The sequence below is a fragment of the Gopherus flavomarginatus genome, chromosome 6 (genome assembly GCF_025201925.1).
Source record: "Gopherus flavomarginatus isolate rGopFla2 chromosome 6, rGopFla2.mat.asm, whole genome shotgun sequence".
Classification (NCBI taxonomy): domain Eukaryota; kingdom Metazoa; phylum Chordata; order Testudines; family Testudinidae; genus Gopherus; species Gopherus flavomarginatus.
Window position 1 is genome coordinate 68,248,336 of NC_066622.1, and position 22,445 is coordinate 68,270,780.

General features: G+C 46.8%; 1 protein-coding gene across 3 annotated transcripts in view; it reads left to right on the forward strand.

Annotated features, from left to right (window-relative positions):
* Positions 1–19,125: 19,125 nt before the first annotated feature.
* TLL2 (tolloid like 2) overlaps positions 19,126–22,445 on the forward strand; it is a 199,224-nt gene continuing 195,904 nt past the window's right edge. For all 3 annotated transcript variants that reach the window (XM_050960073.1, XM_050960074.1, XM_050960075.1), the window contains exon 1: positions 19,126–19,301. In XM_050960073.1, coding sequence (XP_050816030.1) covers positions 19,169–19,301 — 133 coding nt within the window. In that variant the 5' untranslated portion in view covers positions 19,126–19,168. The remainder of the gene's footprint in view (positions 19,302–22,445) is intronic.

Below are 22,445 nucleotides of genomic sequence, written 5' to 3' on the forward strand. Positions count from 1 at the left end.
CAGGGACCGGTTCAACTACAGGCTGAGCCAGTGCAGAATGACTGTGGAGTGTGCTTTCGGCCGTTTAAAGGGATGCTGGAGGTGTCTTTATGGGAAGCTAGACTTGGGGGAAAGCAGCATCCCTGCTGTTATGTGTGTGCTGTACCCTCCATAATATTTGTGAAGGGAAGGGTGAAACATTCAGTGAGGAATGGACCTCCGAGGTTCAACGCCTAGAGGCTGAATTTGCACAGCCAGAGAGCAGGGCTACTAGAGAGGCCCAGCACAGGGCTTCCAGGATTAGGGATGCCTTAAGGGAGCAATTTGAGGCTGAAAGCCAACAGTAATGTTTGGTGCCTTGCACGGGTGTGAAGTGCAGTGGTTACAATGATTTGCAGTGCCTGTTTTTCCCTTTGGGTACAGTATTTTTCACTTTCTGCAATAATAAAAACTATTTGAAAAGCCAAGAAATTATTTATTCAAAATACGGTACATAAAAGGGCAGGGGGGTAGGGTGCTGAACTGTACATTCAGAAGTTTGAATATGTCCTGCCTGGATTGCTGTGCAATGCCTGCTGCACTTCAGGATGAAAATGCTGCATGGTGATGAGGGTTGAGTTCAGAGGGTAAGAGTCGTAGTTCTCAGGACTGGTAGGTGAATGTACAGGTGTTGGGGGTAGCTGGTGGTGGTAAGAACCAGGCTGCTGGAGAAAGGGGTTTTGAGCAAACACTGGGGCACAAGGGAGAGAGCTTTGGGGGTGCGGGGGGGGTTAGCACGGTACTGATCTGCCTGCATGGCTACGAGAGACTGCATACAGTCTGTTTGGCGCGCCAGGAGGCTTATCAGCTGCTTTGTGCTTTTCTTGGTAGCCAATTCTTTTCTCCTGCTTTGTGTTTCCCTCCACTGATGCATTTTCTCTCTCCAGTCCTGCAGCCTCTTCTTCTCTCTGGCGTACTGATTCATAACTGCTTTCACCAAATCTTCTTTGCTTTTCCTTGGTTTACGCCTCAAGTTCTGTAGTCTTTCAGCAGGCTGTGATAGGGCCAGAGGATTCAAGGACACTTAAAAAAAAAAACAGAAATAGAAATATTTAATACAGAGGCTGCATTGTTTATAATCACAGTGAAGGAGTTTGTAGACTATTTGTAGCATCATTTACACATAGCAAACATAGCACAGAGAGGCTACAGCAGCGAAGACATGGTGAGTAATGGGGTGAGTGTTTCTGCCGTGACTCACCTGGGAAGGGGAGCTGCTTGAGTCAGGGCTCAGTGGGGTTTCTGTGCATTGGGGAAAGCAGAGAGCAGCTGGGGGGGACCTGCACTGAACACTATCCCTACATTTTCAACAGGATTTTCTACTGCCAGATATATCGCTGCTGCGGGTTACCTGGGAAGAGCAGGAGGGTCTTCTACAGCAATGTGGATTCTGCCCTGGTCCCTATGCAGCTTGCCTGTGTGCAGCAATGGTCCCCCCACCCCTCGCAGCACAGTGGCACGGACGCGTTAGCCTGACTGGGACAAGGACCATGGTGGCTCTCCCTATAAACAAGCGCATTGCCCACGCTCTGGCTGAAACTTTTGAAGAGATTACCGAGGCAGATTACCGAGACGTGATAGACTAAATCAATGGGCTATTCCACATCTAGGCATGCATGCAGGCAGCCATAACCCCCGCCCCCTTCCCTTCCAAAACATTTCCATCCTTAAAATAAAAGCTGCTTACCAGGAACCCGCTCCTCTGCTGCTGCTTCACCCACAAGTTCCAGCTGCTGTGACTGGCAAGCTTCCTCCTGGCTTGAGAAGAGCTCCTGGCTGCATGGCTCCTGGGACTCCGGGGTTTCTCCCTCCACCCTAGTAGCCTCACTCTCGGCTTCCTCTATACCCTCCCCCTCTTCTCCTTGCTCTGAACTCTCCATCGTGGTCCTCGGATTGGCAGTGGAGTCACACCCAAGTATGGCATCCAGCTCCTTGTAAAAATGGCAGGTCGTGGGGGCAGCTCCTGAGCAGCGGTTTCCCTCACGAGCTTTGCAATAGGCACTGCGCAGCTCCTTTACTTTTACCCTGCACTGCAACGCGTCCCGTTCATGGCCCCTTTGCAGCATGGACTTTGATATCTGCCCATAGGTATCATAATTTCTACAGCTGGAGCGCAGCTGTAACTGCACAGCTTCCTCACCCCAAACACTGATGAGGTCCTGCAGCTTGGAAGTGTTCCATGCTGGGGCTTGTTTAGGGTGTGGAGGCATGGTCAGTGCTTGATTGATTTGATTGCACTCCACACCTGGCTGAGCCAACAGGAAGGGGATTTTTAAAATTCCCGAGGCATTTAAAGGGCTGGTCACCTGAGCCCAGGGCAGTGGAGTGTGAAACGATGAGCAGAGTGGCTGAAAAAGTATGCTGGGATACCTTCTAATACCCCGGAGGCCAATAAAAGCACTTTTGGTGGCCACACTTGATGACCAGCGCTGCATCACCAGCGCTGGAATTGCTACACTCCAAGCAGACCAGGTGTACAGCCAGCGCTGCAGCCAGGGAGTTGCAGCGCTGGCCGTGCTTTGCAAGTGTGGACGCAGAGTGAGTTGTAGCGCTGTAACCCCATCACCAGCGCTGCAACTCTCCAGTGTAGCCAAGCCAAATTTCTCTTTGCCCTGCTCCCAAGAAGTGTTTGCAATTGCAACACAAAACACTGCAGCATTGTCTGAGAATCTGAAACTGGCCAGTTAAGCTTCCTTGTCTAAGATGCACAAAGTGCAATAAACCAAAAACTGCATCAGTGGTCAAAGTAAGACTAAAAATATTGGTTTTAGTAACATGACACGGCAAAGGAAATCTAGGTTTAAAATGTTTTAAAGCTAAGAATGTCTTGGTCCTGAAAATTAGATAAAGGTTTAGCGTGTTCTGTTGTCAGTGATGATATAGCAGACTGTGCCACTGCGGTTGAGGCTAGAAGTTTATTTAGATAATCATGTATACACAAAAAAATTATGATAAAACATGGACAAGAAGTGCATTCTGTGTAATTAAGAAGGATCTACTCCTTTGGGTTGCAGCCAGCTTCCTTTTGCTAATTCATCAAATCAAAAACACTTCTAGTGAATTGACAAATTAGTAACAAATTCAGGTAGTATATGCCACCAGGCTCTTCAGGAACGGACAACTCAGGTTGGATATTGGAATGCAACTCTTCTTGCCTTATGGTAGAGGTTTAGAGGGGCACTGTTAATTTCCAGCATGGGTTTGAGGTGCGGGGGCGTTGTGGCAGGAGAGACAACCTTCTTTGGAAAGATCAATGGACACATTCACAGAATTCCAAACACCAGAAGAATCTTGCTAAATGTGGCCTGTATGGTTTTGTTTAACCCTACAGCAACTGGCATCATTGGAAGCAATAGACTAGCCTAGTGGTTCACAAACATTATTACTTCACAAACCACCTTCTTAAATGGTTGTGAATTGATGGCACATCAAGCTCTCATATCACAATTTGGAGACTTCTGATTTAGCCCATCTTGTTCTTTCCTTTGTGAGAGAAGTCTTTTGTTTCTGCCTGGGGCCCTTGTTCTGAGTAAAATACAAATTTTAAGAAATATCGCAGGAAGTTGCTTTATTTTCCCAAGATTCAGGGACTGAACAATGGAGGGAAGTATTGTTTGATGTTTCTTTGGGACAGGGGAAATGGAATGACTCCTAACATACTTTGTATTCATGTAAAATCTTAATTTCAGTGATCTCAAAGCACTCTGCAACCTACGACTTACTTCCCAAAGTGTTGTTGAGTCTGTTTTGCTTTTTGGAGTAATATAGATAGATCACTCAAATGTCTCCTAAGTTTTAGTGTACAAATGGGTCTGGTTGAAAATGAAATAAATTCTTTTTTCTGCTACCTGAAGCACAAATGTATTGGCCCATTTACCAATTTAGTACACAGAAGGAAACAGTGGGATAATAAACCTATAGCAGCAGCAAAGAGACCTGTGGCATCTTATAGACTAACAGATGTATTGAAGCATGAGCTTTTGTGGGTGAATACCCACTTCATCGGATGCATGTAATGGAAACCTATAAGGAAATTCGGATAACTATTAACCACATCAAAATATTGTGGCATGATTAAAATTTGTTATAGCGTGTGACAAAGTTCTGTCCTTGACTCCATGGGTCCTGTGTTTCCTGGCAGATTTTGCTAGCCTCAGAGGCTCACTGTGACCCTCCACATAGCCCTTCTCTCTCTAGAGGCAAGGGTCACAGCTTACTGCGCCATTTTCATCATAAGCCAACAAGGGAGGTGAGGAGAAGCAGCCCTCCCTCGCACAGTCTCTGTTGTCTTCCAATCTCCGTGATTAATCAGGGAGGGGAAGGGGGAGCCCGGGCCCACCCTCTACTCCGGGCTCCAGCCCAGGGACCCTAAAATTAGCAGCTATGGTAGCTGACTTTTTGGAAATAGGACATGTACAGTTCCCTGGGCCACTTCCCTGCAGCAGCCCTCACTCAATATCTCCTTCATCGTTGCCTCAGGTCCTCCTTCCTTGCACCTGATATGGATTTGTACTGCTTCATTCCTCCAACAGCACAGCTCCCTCCTGTAGCTCCTAACACCCCCGCCTCACTGGCTAACTGGGAGGCTTTTAACTAGTTCAAGCCAGCCCTTGATTGGCTTCAGGTGTCCCAATCAATCTAGCTATCTCCGCTGCCTTCTTGAAGGATCTTAATTGGCCCTTGGTATCTTGATTAACCTGGAACAACTGCCATTTGGTTACTATGGTACCAGGGATTTGTTTAGCCTGGGGGCTAACATACCTGTTCCTCACTACTTTACTGTAGCCATCTGGCCTTGCCCCATCACAAGAGATAAAAAGCAGTATCAAGTGAGAGACAACAGGGATCAATAATGGAACCCAACTCAAATTCATAAACAACCTAGAGCTCTAATTTAGAGCGTAATCAGATCCTGCTGACAACCCCAAACCAAAGAATAGGCAAACAAAGGAAGTGGGAACCAACCCAAGTAGTGACCAAGAGAGATGAGAACAATAGCGTGCAACCATGAATCATAGAATATTAGAGTTGGAAAAGACCTCAGGAGGTCATCTAGTCCAATCCCCTTCTGAAAGCAGGACCAACACCAGCTAAATCATTCCAGCCAAGGCTTTGTCGGGACTGACGGTAAAAATCTCTAAGGAAGGAGATTCCACCACCTTCCTAGGTAACCCATTCCAGTGCTTCACCACTCTCCTAGTGAAATGTTTCCTAATATCCAACTTAGACCTCCCCCACTGCAACCTGAGACCATTGCTCCTTGTTCTGTCATCTGCCACCACTGAGAACAGCCTAGCTCCATCCCCTTTGGAACCCCCCTTCAAGTAGTTGAAGGCTGCTATCAAATCCCCTCTCACTCTTTTCTGCAGACTAGGTAAGCCCAGTTCCCTCAGCCTTTCCTCATAAGTCATGTGCCCCAGCCCCCTACTCATTTTCATTGCCCTCCTCTGGACTCTCCAATTTGTCCACATCCCTTTTATAATAGGGGGATCAAAACTGGATGCAATACTCCAGATGTGGCCTCACCAGTTCGGAATAGAGGGGAATAATCACTTCCCTCGGTCTGCTGGCAGTGCTCTTACTAATGCAGTCCAATATGCCGTTAGCCTTCTTGGCAACGAGGGCACACTGCTGACTCATATCCAGCTTCTCGTCCACTGTAATCCCCAGGTCCTTTTCTGCAGAACAACTGCTTAGCCAGTTGGTCTCCAGCCTATAGCTGTGCCTGGGATTCCTGCGTCCTCAGTGCAGGACTCTGCACTTATCCTTGTTGAACCTCATCAGATTTCTTTTGGCCCAATCCTCCAATTTGTCTAGGTCACTCTGGACCTTATCTCTACCCTCCAGCATATCCACCTCTCCCCACAGTTCAGTGTAATCTGTGAACTTGCTGAGGGTGCAATTAATCTCATCATCCAGCTCACTGATAAAGATGTTGAACAAAACCGGCCCCCAGATGGACCCCTGGGGCACTCCGCTTGATACCGGCTGCCAACTAGACATGGAGCCATTGATCAGTACCCTTTGAGCCCGATAATCTAGCCAGCTTTCTATCCACCTTATTGTCCATTCATCCAATCCATACTTTTTAACATCCTGGCAAGAATACCGTGAAAGACCTTATCAAAAGCTTTGCTAAAATCAAGGTATATCTCATCCACTGCTTTCCCCATGTCCACAAAGCCAGATATCTCAATGAGATTAAGTATAAATAGATGTAAAGCCTATACACACAAAGAGGAAATCAACACTAGTTCAAACTAAGGGACTGCTGTTTGAAAAGTTGAGTGCAACAAGACTTGAGATGATACTATGAAACAGAACTTGTGGTGCAATGCCATACTGGCAGGGAAGAAACCAATCCATCTTGGATGCTATAACCTTTAATTTTCCTCAAATCTGTTAGCTTCCCTAGGAATATGGTATGGCTTTTGAGGAGAATATTCTTCTGTAATGAAAAGTTCTATGCCCGTACACGCACAGTCATGGTTGAGTATGGCAAAAGCTGCTGCATTTTTCTGTGGCTGGCTGTCGAGTGTCCTTGAACATGTCTTTGTTGTATTCCACATTGAGGTTATAAGAGGCTGGTGTGGGCTCCAGCAACAGCATGGAGTTCTGGAATCACAAAGGTTTTTCTCCCCCAAATCCTTTACTGCTGTTTGACAAATCAACTTGTTAGTCAAATCTAAACTGAACCTGTCACCAGAAAATCTGCTCCCAGCAGGTTTCATGATTCTGGTAACTTAGCGAGAGCAAACATGAGTCCTGCATAAATCTATGGGGATTATCAGTAGGGGAGACAGCTTTATTTTAATAGGCTGTTTTGTAATAGTCTCAATAGCCATGACTCCTTTCCAACAGAGAGGCGGCTGGGTGAGGGTCATAATGCAGATACACCTGCACCTATGTCCACTATACACATTCCCTTGCCACCCCTTAGCAGAGCTGGTACAGTTCTCCCTGCTCTGCCTGTACCTAAAGAAGCCATTATACTGCATGGTGGGTTCTGGGGGCATTGTGAATGTGTATCCTCTCCCCTGCTTTACTTGGCTTTTAGAATCAGGGCCTGATCAACTGAATCAGAAAACCAGGTATCACATTCCCTTAGAAGAGGCAGCTATGGATTTCTGTTTGAATGTATTTGGTCTGTCAAGTTGGCTGTGAAACTATTTCAGTTCCTTCCCTTGTAGCTCAAGGGAATAATTCATGCAACAAATTTCTGCCACCACGTCATCCCATTGATTTAGGGTGACCAGATGTCCCGATTTTATAGGGACAACCTGATAGTTGTGGCTTTTTCTTATATAGTCGCCAATTAACCCCCACCCCCTGTCCCGATTTTTCACACTTGCTCTCTGGTCACCCTACATTGATTCAGTGAATCAGACTGCTGGGCTGGGCACTGCTTTGGAAATGGAGGACAAGCTTTCTAAGGTGCTGGTTTCTAATTCAAATCTGCTCAAAATCATTAGACACCTAGCGTAAGATTCACCAGTGCTTGTACACAGTCCTTAGCCTGGTTTGCAGTGGTCTTAATTTCCCTTTTAACTAATTCATATTGCTCTCCCTTTTGCCTAAGCTTTCTCTCTAAAGTATTGCACAGTAACAACAAACTCTTCATTGCTGCTCCCTTTAAATTGTTCCTGTTAACTTTCTGGTTATCAGCCTTGTATTTTAAACAAATTTCTCACATACCCAAAGGGATCTTGCCTCTGCTATATTTACTGTGATGTCCCGAGTTCTCCCATGACTGGCAATATAACACTTAACAGACAGCGTTAAAATTGCTTGTTCATTCTGGAACCCAGGCATATTAAGTCTGTTAGTGCTGCTTTACCACTTGTGCCACTACATACTAAGAAGACACCCCCCACTCATTACGGTTACTAGTGTAAAAACCAGTTTATTTAATATGTACTTGTAGTATGTTAAATTTTATGCGTCCGCAGCCTGACTCAGTGTCCCTGATAGTAAGGATATTCAGCCTCTCTTTGGACCAGAATCAATGTAGGTGGAGAATAGGTGTGCAGTCACCCTCCTGAATGCAACCACTCGTGGAAGATTTCCAGTGATCCTTTGGATTCTTTTGGGAATCAAAAGCAGCTCAGTCACCTCCCACTACCTGTGTTAGGGTCTTCAGTCACCTTGGCCTGGAATCAGTTTTTAGACAAAGGCAGAAAACACTGTCACTTGCCCAAACACCCCTTTCGGTTCCAGAATTAAAGGGACACCGTTATTGGGAGTCCTTGGTCTCTTTGGGGAGTGGGATTATCGACAGGTGAGGGGAGAGGCACTGTCAACTCCCCACACCCGTGAGCCAGAATTAACAGTTAGGCGGGAAGCACAGTTAGCCCTATTCTCCGTCTAGCACTGGAATTAAAGGCTTGTGTGCTGTCACCAGCCTTGGCAGTCCCAGAAGAAAATTACTTCTCTGTCCAGTGCCTACAGCCTCAGAGCACTACAAAATTAGGTCGAACTTATAGAAGTCGGTTTTTTAGAAATCATTTTTATACAGTTGATTGTGTATGTCCCCACACAAAATGTTCTAAGTGCATTAACTCGATGGACTGCGTCCACAGTACTGAGGCTAGCGTCAACTTCCGGAGCATTGCACTGTGGGTAGCTGTGAGTAGCTATCCCGCAGTCTCTGCTGCCCACTTGGACTGTGGGTCGAGATCCCAATGCCCGATAGGGCAAAAACAGTGTCACAGGTGGTTCTGGGTACATGTCGTCAGGCCCCCCTGTCATAAACAGATGGTTAAGGGTTAATGTCTCTTTTACCTGTAAAGGGTTAACTAGCTCAGTAAACCTGTAACACTTGACCAGAGGACCAATCAGGAGACAAGATACTTTCAAATCTCGGTGGAGGGAAGCCTTTGTTTGTGCTTTTTGGGTTTTTCTTTGTTCTCTCTGGGGTCTGGGAGGGACCAGACATGTATACAGACTCTCCAATCTTCTGAAAAAGTCTCTTCTATTCAAATAGTAAGTAATAGGTAGAAAGTGGATTAGATTTATGTTTGTTTTCTTTATTTGCAAATGTGTATTTTGCTGGAAGGATTGTATCTCTGTTTGCTGCAACTTGTATTTGTGCTGGGGGGAGGCTTCTCTCTAGTGTCTATAAGCTGAAAGACCCTGTAACATTTTCCATCGTGATTTTACAGAGATAATTTTTACTTTTCTTTCTTTCTTTAATTAAAAGCTTTTCCTTTTTAAGAACCTGATTTTTTTTATTCTTGTGTGAGACCCCAGGGGACAGGGTCTGGTCTCACCAGGGAATTGGTGGAAGAAGAGGGGGAGAGAAGGGGGAGGAAGGTGAATTTCCTCTCTGTTTTAAGATTCAAGGAGTTTGAATCATAGTGATCTCCCAGTGTAACCCAGGGAGGGGAGAATCTGGGAGGAAGAAAAGAGGGGAATGGTTTATTCCCTTTGTTTTGAGATCCAAGGGATTTGGGTCTAGGGGTCCCCAGGGAAGGGTTTGGGGGCCAGAAAGTGTCCCAAAACACTATATTTTTGGGTAGTGGCAGCTCTATCATTTCTAAGCTAGTAATTAAGCTTAGAGGGGTTCATGCAGGTACCCCATCTTTTGGACGCTAAGGTTCAGAGTGGGGGAATCATACCTTGACACCCCCTCTCCTTCCCTCCGTGAAAGCAACGGCAGACAATCGTTTCGTGCCTTTTACTGGGTTACCTGAGCAGACGCCATGCCATGGCAAGCATGGAGCCAGCTCAGCTCACCATCACCGTACGTCTCCTGGGTGCTGGCAGACGTGGGACTGCATTGCTACACAGGAGCAGCTCATTGCCTTTTGGCAGCAGACGGTGCATTGGTAGCCATCATTGTCATATTCCTGGGTGCTCTCTTAGCCGACCTTGGTGAGATCGGTCAGGGGCTCCTGGGCAGACGTGGGAGTGACTCAGCCAGGTCATTCCCATTTTCTGCCGAGCACCCAGGTGATGATGATGGCTAGCAGTCGTACTGCACCATCTTCTGGCGAGCAGCCAGGAGATCATGATGGCTAGCAATCGTAATGCAGCATCTTCTGCTGAGCACTCAGGGTTTTGAGTTCAATCCTTGAGGGGGCCATTCTGTGTGACAGTTGTTTGTGTTTCTCCTTGATGCAAAGCCACTTTGTTGATTTTTAATTCCCTGTAAGCCACGTCGTCAGTCGCCCCTCCCTCTGTCAGAGCAATGGCAGATAATTGTTTCGCGCAAAACAGATGAGGAGGTGATGGCAGCGCAGTGACGAGGACAACGGTCATAGACCTCTCAGAAAGTACAGGCCGGGCAGTATGCTGTGGCGATGTGCACATCATGCTGATGCGCTCTGCATGAGCTCTGCAAACATGCCGGCAAAACAGGAAATGAAATTCAAAAGTTTGCGGGCCTTTTCCTGTCTACCTGGCCGGTGCATCTGAGTTGAGAGCGCTGTCCAGAGCGGTCACAACGGAGCACTCTGGGATAGCTCCCGAAGGCCAATACCGTCGAATTTCATCCACACTATCCCGTATTTGAGCCAGCTAGGCCGATTTCAATGCTAATCCCCTTGGAGGTGGAATAAAGAAATCGATTTAAAGAGCCCTTTAAGTCGAAAAAAAGGGCTTCATCATGTGGATGGGTCCAAGCTTAAATGGAGGTAACACTGCTAAATTCGACCTAAAGTCGTAGTGTAGACTAGGCCTAAGGGTATGTGTACTCTGTGATGAAACACCTCTGGCTGGCCCGTGTTAGCTGACTTGGGCTCAGGCCACTGGGTTATAAAATTGCAGCATAGGCATTCAGGCTCTAGCCTTGGGACCCCACAAAGGGGAAGTTTTCCAGAGCCAAGGCTCCAGCCTCAGCCTAGGTGTCTGCACGGCAATTTTACAGCCCTGTGAGCCTGAGCCCCGCAAGCCCAAGTCAACTGACACAAGGCAGCCATGGGGGTGTTTTTGCAATGTAGAGAATATGCTATTTAGGTCTGTGGACAGACACGAGGAGCAGGCATAACTGCTTGGCTGTATCCTGGTAATTCCCGGATGGTTTCGCATCTACGTCCTTGATCCGGTTCTGGATTTCTGTAACCTTCAGTACCACCAAAAACCAAACCATATACTTAAAAATCAGTTGCACTGTGTAACGCTACCAATATTTGAACTGCAGTTGCTTAGGAGAGAAAATACTCTGGATTGATAAAAGCAGTGCCCCCAAACAATTCCACTGACTGCTCAAAACAGTTTTGCAGCTGCATTATAAAACTTAAGGCTATAGCTACCCTGCACTTTTGTTGGTAAAACTTTTGTCAGTCAGGGGCGTGGGGAAAAAAACATCCCTGACCAACACAAGTTTTACTGACGAAAAGCAACGGTGTGACAGTGCTTTGTCCATAAAGCTGTGCCGCTGTAAAGTGCACAGTGTAAACAGCCTCAGTGAGAAGGAAAAGTTTTGCTCCCTGAAGCTTTCCTGACTTTCTCACTCCCCAATAACCCCCCCAAATCCACTCAGTCCTGCATTTCCCAGGCTTGGGTTTCCACACCAATTGTAACCTTTGGTTTGTGTGTTCCCAGACAGTAATCTTAAAAGTAATTAATAAAAATAAACTGAATTATTTACAGTTTCTGCCTTCAGGGAGGCTATAGGTAATTTAATTTAGTGAAGGACTGTGAATGACACAATGAGTGATAAAAGTGAAAACTTAATATAAAGTAGTTAGTTAAGCAAACAGGTTACAATATTACACTGAATTTATATTAAATTGTAAGAAGAAATGATACGTTTAGGGGAAATCAGTCCTTAAATGAGGAAAATAGGTATAACCCTTTCTCTGACAGTACCTTGATGGTAGATGGGCATGCCTAATATAAAATGAGCATGCTAACCTTTTAATTATTAATTACAATGTCCCTTAATTAACATTAAATCTTCCTTTACTATAATTATTTTTTTACTTACTGACTCTTTTAACATTTAGCATCCAAAACATCAACATTTAATCTAAAAAACATGTAAAAGCCAGTTACAACATAACTCATCTTCAACTTGCCTCTGAATTGTCTCACTTCACTTTTACTCATACTTTACCGGCCTCGACTAACTATGGTCAAGCCAATTTTTGAGAGATACATTTTTGGCCTTACTTAAATTTTAACATTACTGTATAAACCTAAGCGTCATCACTATAGGCTACAATACGTGGCAAAACCAGGGTAAAGATTGGTGCCCTGCATAATCTAGTGCAAGTGCATCTGGAGTACCATGGAATTCTGCTCCCCATAGTTAGGAAGAAAAGAGAAAAACAATGAGGGAGCTAAGGAGAACGTGCTTGGGGTTCAGAGGGCATCCATGCTCACAGTCCATACATACCCTTATAATTTTATAAATGAAGGAGGAAAAATATTCACACATTTGGCAAAGGTAGAAATGAGCAGTAGCAGAGGCCAAGGAAGGAAATCTCACCCTTTACTGTCGGAGCATGTTGGGACTGTGACAGTGGACTAGACTAATGGAAGTGGCTGAGGCACTATCTCTTTGAAGATTCAAATATAATTACAGAAGTTGAAATGTGGTCAGAAACAGTCCTGGATGAACCAAGTGGTCTGGTTTTGGCCCTGCAATCTTATTTGTGCAACATATTCCACTGAGGATAAAGAATTTCTATTTACTTCACAAATACTAATCTGAAATTGATGGGTGGAAATCTTTACCCACTTTACTTATCCCACGGTGGAGTTTCCAACGTGACTTGTATTCATGTTTTTTCTTGTAGAGAGATTCAGAGATTCTGATCTTCTGGAATTTAGAATACTAGTTTTGAGGAAAACAGGTAGAGTCATGGAATCATAGAAGATTAGGGTTGGAAATGACCTCAGGCGGTCATCTAGTCCAATTCCCTGCTCAAAGCAGGACCAACACCAACTAAATCATCCCAACCAGGGCTTTCTGAAGCCTGGCCTTAAAAACCTCTAAGGATGGAGATTCCACCACCTCCCTAGGTAACCCATTCCAGTGCTTCACCACCCTCCTAGTGAAATAATGTTTCCAAATATCCAAATTAGACCTCCTCCACTGCAACTTGAGACCATTGCTCCTTGTTTTGTCATCTGCCACCACTGAGAACAGCCGAGCTCCATCCTCTTTAGAACCCCCCTTCAGGTAGTTGAAGGCAGCTATCAAATCCCCCCTTACTCTTCTGCAGACTAAATAAACCCAGTTCCCTCAGCCTCTCCTCATAAGTCATGTGCCCCAGCCCCCTAATCATTTTCATTGCCCTCCGCTGGACTCTCCAATTTGTCCACATCCTTTCTGTAGCAGGGGGGGGTCAAAACTGGAGACAGTACTCCAGATGTGGCCTCACCAGTGCCAAACAGAGGGGAATAATCACTTCCCTTGATCTGCTGGCAATGCTCCTACTAATGAGACCCAATATGCCATTAGCCTTCTTGTCAAACATTTGGAAGCAAGATTCTGTCTCTCAACAAATCACATGGTTTATATTTTACATTTCAGGGGCCATTTAGCTTCTTGGATCAAAAAACCACATTTTACAAGCCTTTTTCTGTTGGGGTTTGATGTGTGTGCATGTGACTTACACTGATCGGGGCACTTGGCTGTAAAGATTAAGTCATCTTTTTTTCAGTGAGGGAAAGAAATGTCACTCCTTGAACATCACTTGGCTGCAAGTTGAAGAATGTTACAGCTTGGGAGAATGCCAAACGGGCATTCAAAGAAGGGCTGACTGAGCTCCCTTGGTGTTAGAAGTCTAGAAGTTGTATCCTCACAAAGAGACTTTGCTGCTATGTCTGTGTAAATTCACTCATCTGGATAACTGTTCTATCCAGGTGATCACTATCAGCTGGGCTTGCACAAACTAATCCACAGAACTAGGAAACCACAAACATTGACTTATTTATTCAGACCTGAAGCAAGTGTTGAGTGCTAATTTCTACAAAGGGACCTTTGTTTTAGCACAGAATTCCCAGCCTATGGTCTGCCACCCTAAAGATGGTCAGCAGAGGATTTCCATGTGATCACAAGACGGTTCCCACTCCTTGATAGCACACAGCTGAATCCCACCAATGAGCACTCACGTAGCTCTGCTGAACCATAGTGCTGATAGCAGGAGAGGCTGCATTCCCAGTGTTGGAGATGTATTTACTCCCCTCACAGAAGGAGAACAACACTGCCAGGACCCTCCTGGAGGGAGTGGAGCAGCTAACCCTTCAAGTAGCCAGGAGTGGAGAATGTGCCTAGTCTCACAAGAGCAAAGTACTAGGGGAATTGGCACATCCTTCACTTTACTACTAGAACCAGTGATAACTTTGGCATGTGGTGCCATAGGAAGTGGTAGATTAACTTCCAGAGGAAGGAAAAAGGTTGAGAACTCCTTGTATTAGCAGATATGTTTAAAACAAGGTGGCAACTCTCCTTAAGCTCCTCTCTCTCTAGTAAAGATATTCTTCCAAAGGTCAGGAATAAACTCTTAAAATTTATTCTGATTAAAGCAATTATTATTCATCCACTTTCATGTTCCCCTTGAAATGCCACTTTCTGGAAGGTGTAAAAATGTGGAGCTGCAGTTTATTGTATTTGGAGAAATGGAAGAAAATACCGCACCTGCAACCCTGCAACTGGGACACCAAAGAGCAGCAGTTAAACCTTTCTGCTCACAGCAGAAGTCAAGATACTGTCAGCCATACATTTCCATTTCCACAGTGTAATCTCGGTTGTATTTCCAGTGTGTACATCATTGCAGTATCTGAGCCATACATGAGTATTATGTCCAAAAAGGACATGCACAAACACTTCGCTGGGCACACAGCATTCTTCAATGGGAATTCTATTTGTTAGCCTGGCAAGGTCTACTTTGTAGACCATCTTACTACTTGATGGAGCCTGTCCAAATGGTGGCCAGGCTAGTTCTTTTGTGGTTTGGTAAGGAATTCCACAGCTCAGGGCCTTCCACTGGACCTTCCTAGTCCCTGAGTTTCACAATGAAGATTCTTGATTGCAGAGTCCCTGTTGAGTGCAGCTATTTGGTAAATTGTGAAGAGAGGCAATATCAAAGCTAGCTACAGCTAGGCCCTAAACCACTGAAGCCTTTAAAGATCAGAACCTGGTCGAGAGTCAGATGTGAAGCCAGTATGGGCAGGGAGTGTCCTTGCGCTTTATGTGCTCTCACCTGTCTTTTATCTAGGAGGTGATACTGTGTGCAGAGGGGAAGGAGGGCAGCTCATGGTAAACCCGAGCTAAAGTCAGTAGCAGTAATTTAGCTTCATGACTAAGGCCTGGTTTACACTACAGAGTTAGATCAACACAAGGCAGCTTAAGTCAACCTAACTATGTAAGTGCTTGCACTATAGTAGTGCTCCTGCTGGTATAAGTCGCCCACTACATCAATTTAACTCCACCTCACGAGAGGCGTAGAGCTTAAGGCATTGATCACAGTGGCGTCAATTTAGCCATGTGGTGTAGACAAGGCCATAGTCTTCATCCTGGAGCTTTAGTTCATCTTCTAGGTACCCTGGACCCAGCCCTTGATGTGCCTTCAGGATAAGGACTGAGACTTTGAACTTGATGCGATATTCTATGGGAAGCCAGTGTAGGGAGCGAAGGGCAGGTGTGATGTGCAGTAGCTCATGTTGTTGAGCTGTGCTGCAGTGTTCTGTACCAGTCAGAGTTTCTTAAGGGCTCTTTTCTTCACACCCAGGTGTATCATGTTGCTATAGTCCAGAGGAGAGGTAGTGAAGGAGTGTATAACTGATGCTAGGTTGCTGTTCACTGGCCAGGAGGGGATGAAGTCATCTAGCTGGCTGCAAGATAGTAGAGAGTGCCACTCCTGGAAGCTGTTATTTCAGAGCTTAGCATCAGTGAAGAATTCAGGAGCACTCTGAAGCTATGGAATGGATTGACAGATGATGGGTGTTTGTCTTCAACCAACAAAAACTTGCATCATGGCTGCACATTCTTTAAAATGTTTCTGTATCCTGTACCTGCTATCCTGTACCCACTAGCATAACCTGTCTCTCTCCAGGTCAGCATCAGCCAGCTCCTGTTCTCCATGAGCTGATCTTCAAGCACTGGGCCAGGTTGGTGGTGCTAGCATCTTATATATGGTAATGGCTGCCACTTTAGACCATGCTGACAGACCATATCACCTAGGCTGCCTGCAGATATTGAATAAGACCAGGGAGAGAATGGATCCTTGTAAGACAGCCACCAGCCACCTCACATGTGGAAAGGTGGCTGATCTTATGGTGCATCCCTCTAGCAAGGACTTAAAATAAACAGAGGGGCAGCAACTTCGGTATGGAATATGGCCGTCACAAGCCAGGAAACACACTCCTTGCTGCAGTGCAGCACGGGGCATTGTTGCAGGCACTATTACTTTAAAAATGGTTTATGGTCTCTAAGGCCAAGTTTATGCTACAAAGTTTTATTGGTAGTGCTATGACAGCCAGTCTGGTGAGAAAACACTAGCTGACATAGCTATGTTGGCAAAACCCCAGTGAAGATGCAGCTGTGCTGACAGTGCTTCTGTCGACATAGTTAATGTCGCTCAGGATGGTGGTGGTACTATGCTGTCTGAAAAACTCCTGTCTGTGTGTGCTGCATCTACGCTAGGGGCCTGCATTTCTTGTGTATACAAGACTCAATGCATCAACCCTGTTCGCTGTAGCCCTTCACAACTGATATTAGATCCAGCACTGGGGTGCATATTGCTTTTTGCTCGTGTCCCACTTACAGCCAGTATAATGAGCAGCCTTCCTATTTTTCCAGGCTCTGCTCTATTTAAACTATTTCAGGACACAAGTGTCTGTAAAATAGCATACCTGTTGTAGTTTAAAATGGCCAAACGGCAGTAACCTTGTTTGAGTTGATGGAGGAGAGAGAGGGGCTGGACTTTTTTGGTGTTTCATTCTTTTGATAATGGTTTTACAAGTCCAGTTCTCTTCCCAAAGGAAGGAAAGCTATGGATTTTAGAATTGTAATGTAAAATAATGCTTAACTGGATCCTTGCACTTTACTAACACTTGTATCAAACAATGTATTCCCACTCCTGTCAGAAGGTAACGAGTATATACTAGATATTTGCAAGAAAGCTCTACAGCTAGTGCCTATCTATTGCTCTCAAAACCTGATGCTGCTGTTCATTTAAACTGCTTCCAGGTTGCTGCAGAAAGTCAGTGCCTCTTCTGCAATTAGAGGTACCAGGCACAAAGGATGGGACTTTGCTGCAAGAGGCAAGTCCTGCTGGATGGGATTGTACAGCTGTGGGCAAAGGGATATATATAGTGCTAATACTGATGCCAGAGGATAGATAGATTAAGAAGGGAGGAGCTCTTACTGCATGTGGCTGGCAGCAGAGGTGCCTAGTCAGTCTCCTGTGTTGGTCCATCTGGAGCAGAGCTTGACTTCTGAGGTTAATTTCCTGGAGAAATGCAGGATGGTCAGGGTAGTCCACCTAGGATTGCTGCTTGGCTGACCAGAGGCTGGCAAAGATCCTGTGGGCGTCCTTGCTGGTCCTCAGGGCTAGGAGGCTCATAGGCTGGCTCAGTGCTCTGGATCACAATCCCACTTCCATAAGGAGCCATCTGAGTGCTGGCTACTTTTTCTCAGTTGTCTTCCTGAGGCTGGTTTGAATAGTTTTAAAAGGGCATTGGGGTAACTACTGAACCTGTTCTGGGTGAACCCTGTGAGTCCTGGGCTGGAGCAAGTGATGGGCTGCTGGGTGAGATTCCAGTGGCTGGTGCAGAGAAGTAGGCACTGGGAAGACTGGAGTGTCGTCCTTTGCTTGCTGTGTGACCTAGGACATGACCCTTAACCTCATTTTCCTTCTCTGTAAGTGGTAGGAGACAAGGGGATGAGGTAATATCTTTTATTGGACCAACTTCTATTGGTAAGATAGAAGTTTTTGAGCTCTCACACAGCTCTTCTTCACGTCTGGGGAAGGTACTCAGAGTGTCACAGCTAAACTCAAGGTGGCAATGATTCCTTAGAAGCAGTAATTAACACATCATTCAATGGACCATTGGAGGTGAACTGGACCATTAAGACCGCTCCAGTTGAGTTGGGGGCAGAGGTTGTTAGTGAGTTACGGCTTGCTGTAATAAGCCATAAATCTAGTGTATCTGTTCAATCCATGGTTTTTAGTATCTAGCAAGGTTATGAATTGAAGCTCCCAAGCTTGCCTTTGGAAAGTGTTGGGCAGGTTCCCACTGAGGATGAGGACTGAGAGGTCAGATATACAGTGATGGCTTCTTTGTGAGAAGGGCTCACCCACAGGTGATGTGGTGTTTTTGTCTTGTTTTCCAGTGTGAGTTCATTGGAGTGTAGCGATTGTCTGGTTTCACCCACCTTAGCTGCTGTTGGGGCATCTAGCCCACTAGTTGAAGTACACCACATGTTGTGATAAGCATGTGAAGGGCCTCTGTGTGTGTGTGTGTGTGGGGGGTCTTGATCTGCAGGGAGCTTGCTTCTGTAAATGAGCTTGGAAAGACTAGGGTGGTTGTTTGAAGGCCAGAAGAGGGGGCGCAAGAAAAATGTTTCTTTGTGGGTTGTAGCTGTTCGGTACCCTGTATGAGTTCCAGGGTGGGGTAGTGGGTGACAGCTAGGAGTGTGCGGTCAGAGGCGTTTCTGTACGGAAGCAGCTTCTCTCAGGGTATTTGGTAGGTAGGGCTGGGAGAACAGGGTAGCGGCTGCAGTGCTGCAGGTTCGGTCTGCTCCGGGCGATGGGGCAGCCAGGGATCTCCCACAGCGCTGCGGGCAGGTCTGGGCTCCCAGGCTGGAGCCTGGTAGGCGAGGCTGCGGGCTGGGCTGGCTGGGGAAGCCCAGGTGCGCTCCCGGGCCCGGCTCTTTGGCTCTTTCCTGCTTCGCAGCAGCAGCTCCGAGGAGGCGAAGGAACCTTGAGCCCGCAGCGCCACCTCTGCCCCGCCGCCCCGCGCCGCGCCTCGCAGGGCTTCCCCTGGAAGGAGGAGCCGGGGCGCGGGTGCTTGCGGATTGGCTTCCTCGTGCCCTGAGTGACGGGGGCCGAGCCCAGCCAGACCGCGGTGTGGGCGGGAGCCCGGCACGGCTCCTGCCCTGCTCCAGCTGCAAGCGCAGCAGCATCGCCCCCGGCAGAGGCAGCCGGCGCGGGGAGCTCTGTGTAGCCGCCCGGGGCACCGCTCTGCAGCCGCTATGGGCTGGGCTGCCCCTCTCGGGACCCTGCTGCTGCTACTTCTGCGGGTGCCGGCTGCCCGCGGCTCCTGGGGGCTGGCGGAGGAGGAGAGCCTGGAGCAGCAGCCGGGGTACCGCGATCCCTGCAAAGCCGGTAAGTGTGAGTAGGGGGACTCCGGGGCCAAGTTTGCCGGCGCCTGGCTGGGCAGATCCGCCTCCCCCCTGCTGCTGCAGCAAGAACTTCCCTGCGCGCGTGTCCTGGCCCGGGCTGGAGCTAGTAGCTGCCCCAGGGGGCTTGTCCAGTTCCAGGTGCGGCAAACAGCTGCACAGCGCTGGAGGCTGCGAAGGAGCCAAACTCCGGCTGCGCTCCGGAGCAGAACGCGTTAGCGTAGCGGGGGGTTGAGAAGCGTGTCCAGGCTCTGGGCAGTGCACCGCCCCAGGCTGAGCTGGGGAAGGTGACAGCAGGGGCTGGTGACAGCAGGGGCTGGGACCGCCCCAGGCAGGGCTGCTGGGGAATAAAGCGGGGATCTTGCTTCCGGATTGAAGCAGCGTCTCCCGGCTCCGAGATTACCCCAATGTAGATGAAAAGTCCCTCGTTTATCTTGTAGCTGAGTTTCCGGGGGGAGAGGGGGGAATAGAAGCAGCCAGCCAGGAATGAAGCTTACTGCAGGTCCTAAATCCTGAAGAGCCCATGTTCACCTCCCCCCATTCTGGGCTGCACATTCCTTCACCCCCCTATTAATTAAAGGAGACAGGGGTGAGTCCAGTAAGGCAGCAAGTGATGGAGGTGGACAGGACCCAGGGGCATTTTGAACATCTACGGCTTGGCATTCTGTAGGCGGCTCACTTAGGTTTGCATCTACAAGTATCCTGGAAGCACTGAAGCATCTGGACGCTGCCGGGGAGTTGTGCAGCTCTTATGTGCATTTGTTACATACACCGATTGCAAGAACTCTGCTGATGGGTTTTATGAGTAACTCGCCTGCCTCATTTGTAATTGTGATCAAAATAGGAAATTCAGGTTGGGGCCGATTCCTTTTAAAAGATATATATTTTGCCAAGTGTGGTATTCTCTTCCGTTCGGTAGGCCAGGCAGTTAAAGATTTGATCTGACTGAAGTGCCTTAGCGATGGAATTTAAATTAATTATGGGCTTTCTTGGGTCTGAAATTCCATTCTGGAATCCAGTGGTAATGAAGAAATGTTTTCTGAGCTTACTTCTGTCTGTTTCTAACAACAGAGCGTGTATATAAATATACTCGCCTGACCTGATTTCACACCTCCCGCAGAGACAAGTAGCAATGTCAAGGCGACGCCAAAATCATTTCAGTGCACGTTGGCCTGGCTGCCCCGTGTAAACTTCAGAATTGGGGTTTGGAAGTCTTCGTGTCTCTGCTTTTTAATATGCTTCTGTGTTTTGTGAAATAAAGATCCCCTCCACCACCCAATATTGCATGCACTAGTCTTTGGGATCCGGCAGTTCATTATCTGCCCCACTGACTCCAGGCTTCTGTGTGAACGGTGGGTGGGGGTGAGGCTTGTGACACCTCTCCAGTAGCCATGGTTTGTGGGCGATCCTTTCCCTTTGTGTGATGTCTCTGCTTAGAGCCTCCCCCAGCAGCAGCAGCAAAGTGAAACCAATGTAATTCTTGTTAGTTTCACTGCTTCCTTCCCTGCACATGCTGCCTCTGCCCAGGGCTGTGCTGCTGCTGGTGCAGGCTCCAGTGTGGTTCTTTTTAGTTTTACTGAGGAGTATTGTCAAGACATGTCCATTTCTCCATCCATAAATTAGCGGCAGTACTTGTCTACCAGATGCCCTAACTATCTGTAAAGTGATTTGAGAGAGTGCAAAATATTTTGTCAAGGTTAACAATTCCTCTCTGGAAACAGAGGTTTCAAACCATGGGAGTCACCTCACCTTCAGCAGGAGGTACAGGTGCTCAGCATTTCAGAAAATCGGGCCACTTTCAGGTGGTGCCTAAATATAGATGCCCAGGCTCCAGACTGTTGGCGTTGAGTGTTCTTTTCCTGGAGCTTTGTGCCCATGCAAGATAGAAATACCATGAATCGGGCTTACCCACCTGTAGATAAGAGTGCTATAGCAGAAATGCTGTTTAATTAAACCAGTCAAGGCTGTGGGCTTATACCCAGCTGAATGCCATGTATGCTTCTCTGTAGACCAATACATTGGGAGGGTGGGGGGCAGCTCTGAGGGTAGGAGAGAAGCTATTCAGGAAAGGGTGGGAATTCCTTCCCAAAACGTAATGTTTCGGGGATCAAAGCATCTGGTTGCCTGAAATGCCAGGAGATAACCCTGTTATTGCTACTATAAGCACTTGCGTTTTGGACTATTACAGTTAATATTTCAGCACTTATCTATAGCACAGGAGAACTGTCTTGAACAGTCATCTTACTTGGTTAGAATTGTCAGTGTAATTTACAAAATTGGTTGTGCTTAACTATTCTCATCAAAATCTACAAGGAGGCACTAAGGTTTTTAAAGAGAATGTAGCAAATGTTCTCTGCTAGATCTCTGTGCAGTTATGGATGGGAAATATATAACTTCGAGATCTGCCTAAACCAATGGTGTTTGTCCTAACTGGCTTGATTAAACTGCCCAAGCCTGGGCGCAGATCAGAGTGAGGATATCCATTTAAACAGTTTCGAGAGAAATTGTCGATACTTTGCAAACAGAATAGGTACCCACTTCTGAAATGCTTGGCCTTAAACCATAAGGACTTGTCTGCACACAAACTGGAATCAAAATAATGAAATAGGCAGTAATTCACCTCTAGTTATTCCAGCACAAGTTTGTGTGCACAGTTATTTTGGATTGTGTCCTATTTTGATTTTAACTTATGTCCATAAAAAAGTACCTACCTGTGTGACGGAGATTCAGGTGTTTACAGGATCAATATTCTTCTAATGGCACAGTACCTGGTGTGAAGAGCATGTATCTTTCCTTCCAGCAGGGGGCCTGGGAGACTGTTCCTACCAACAGAGAGACTGCAGGTGGGGAGAAGCATTGACTCATCTAGCCCCAGTGTGTTACCTTTGCATCTGCATCCTTGTCACTCAGGGCCACGTAGCTGATGCATTGTGCCCCTCTGCCCATACAGATCTATTTCATGTCCCACTTCCTCCCACGCTTTTAACTGATGGCAGGTACAGCGATGTTTCTCACACTCTTTTTGCTGCCTGCCCCCGGGTGACAGCTTATTTCCCTGGCTGGTGGCAGATGCACTTTGCCCCACAGGCGTACCACGTTCATCTCATTCCCCTCCAGCTGTAGCAGGTGT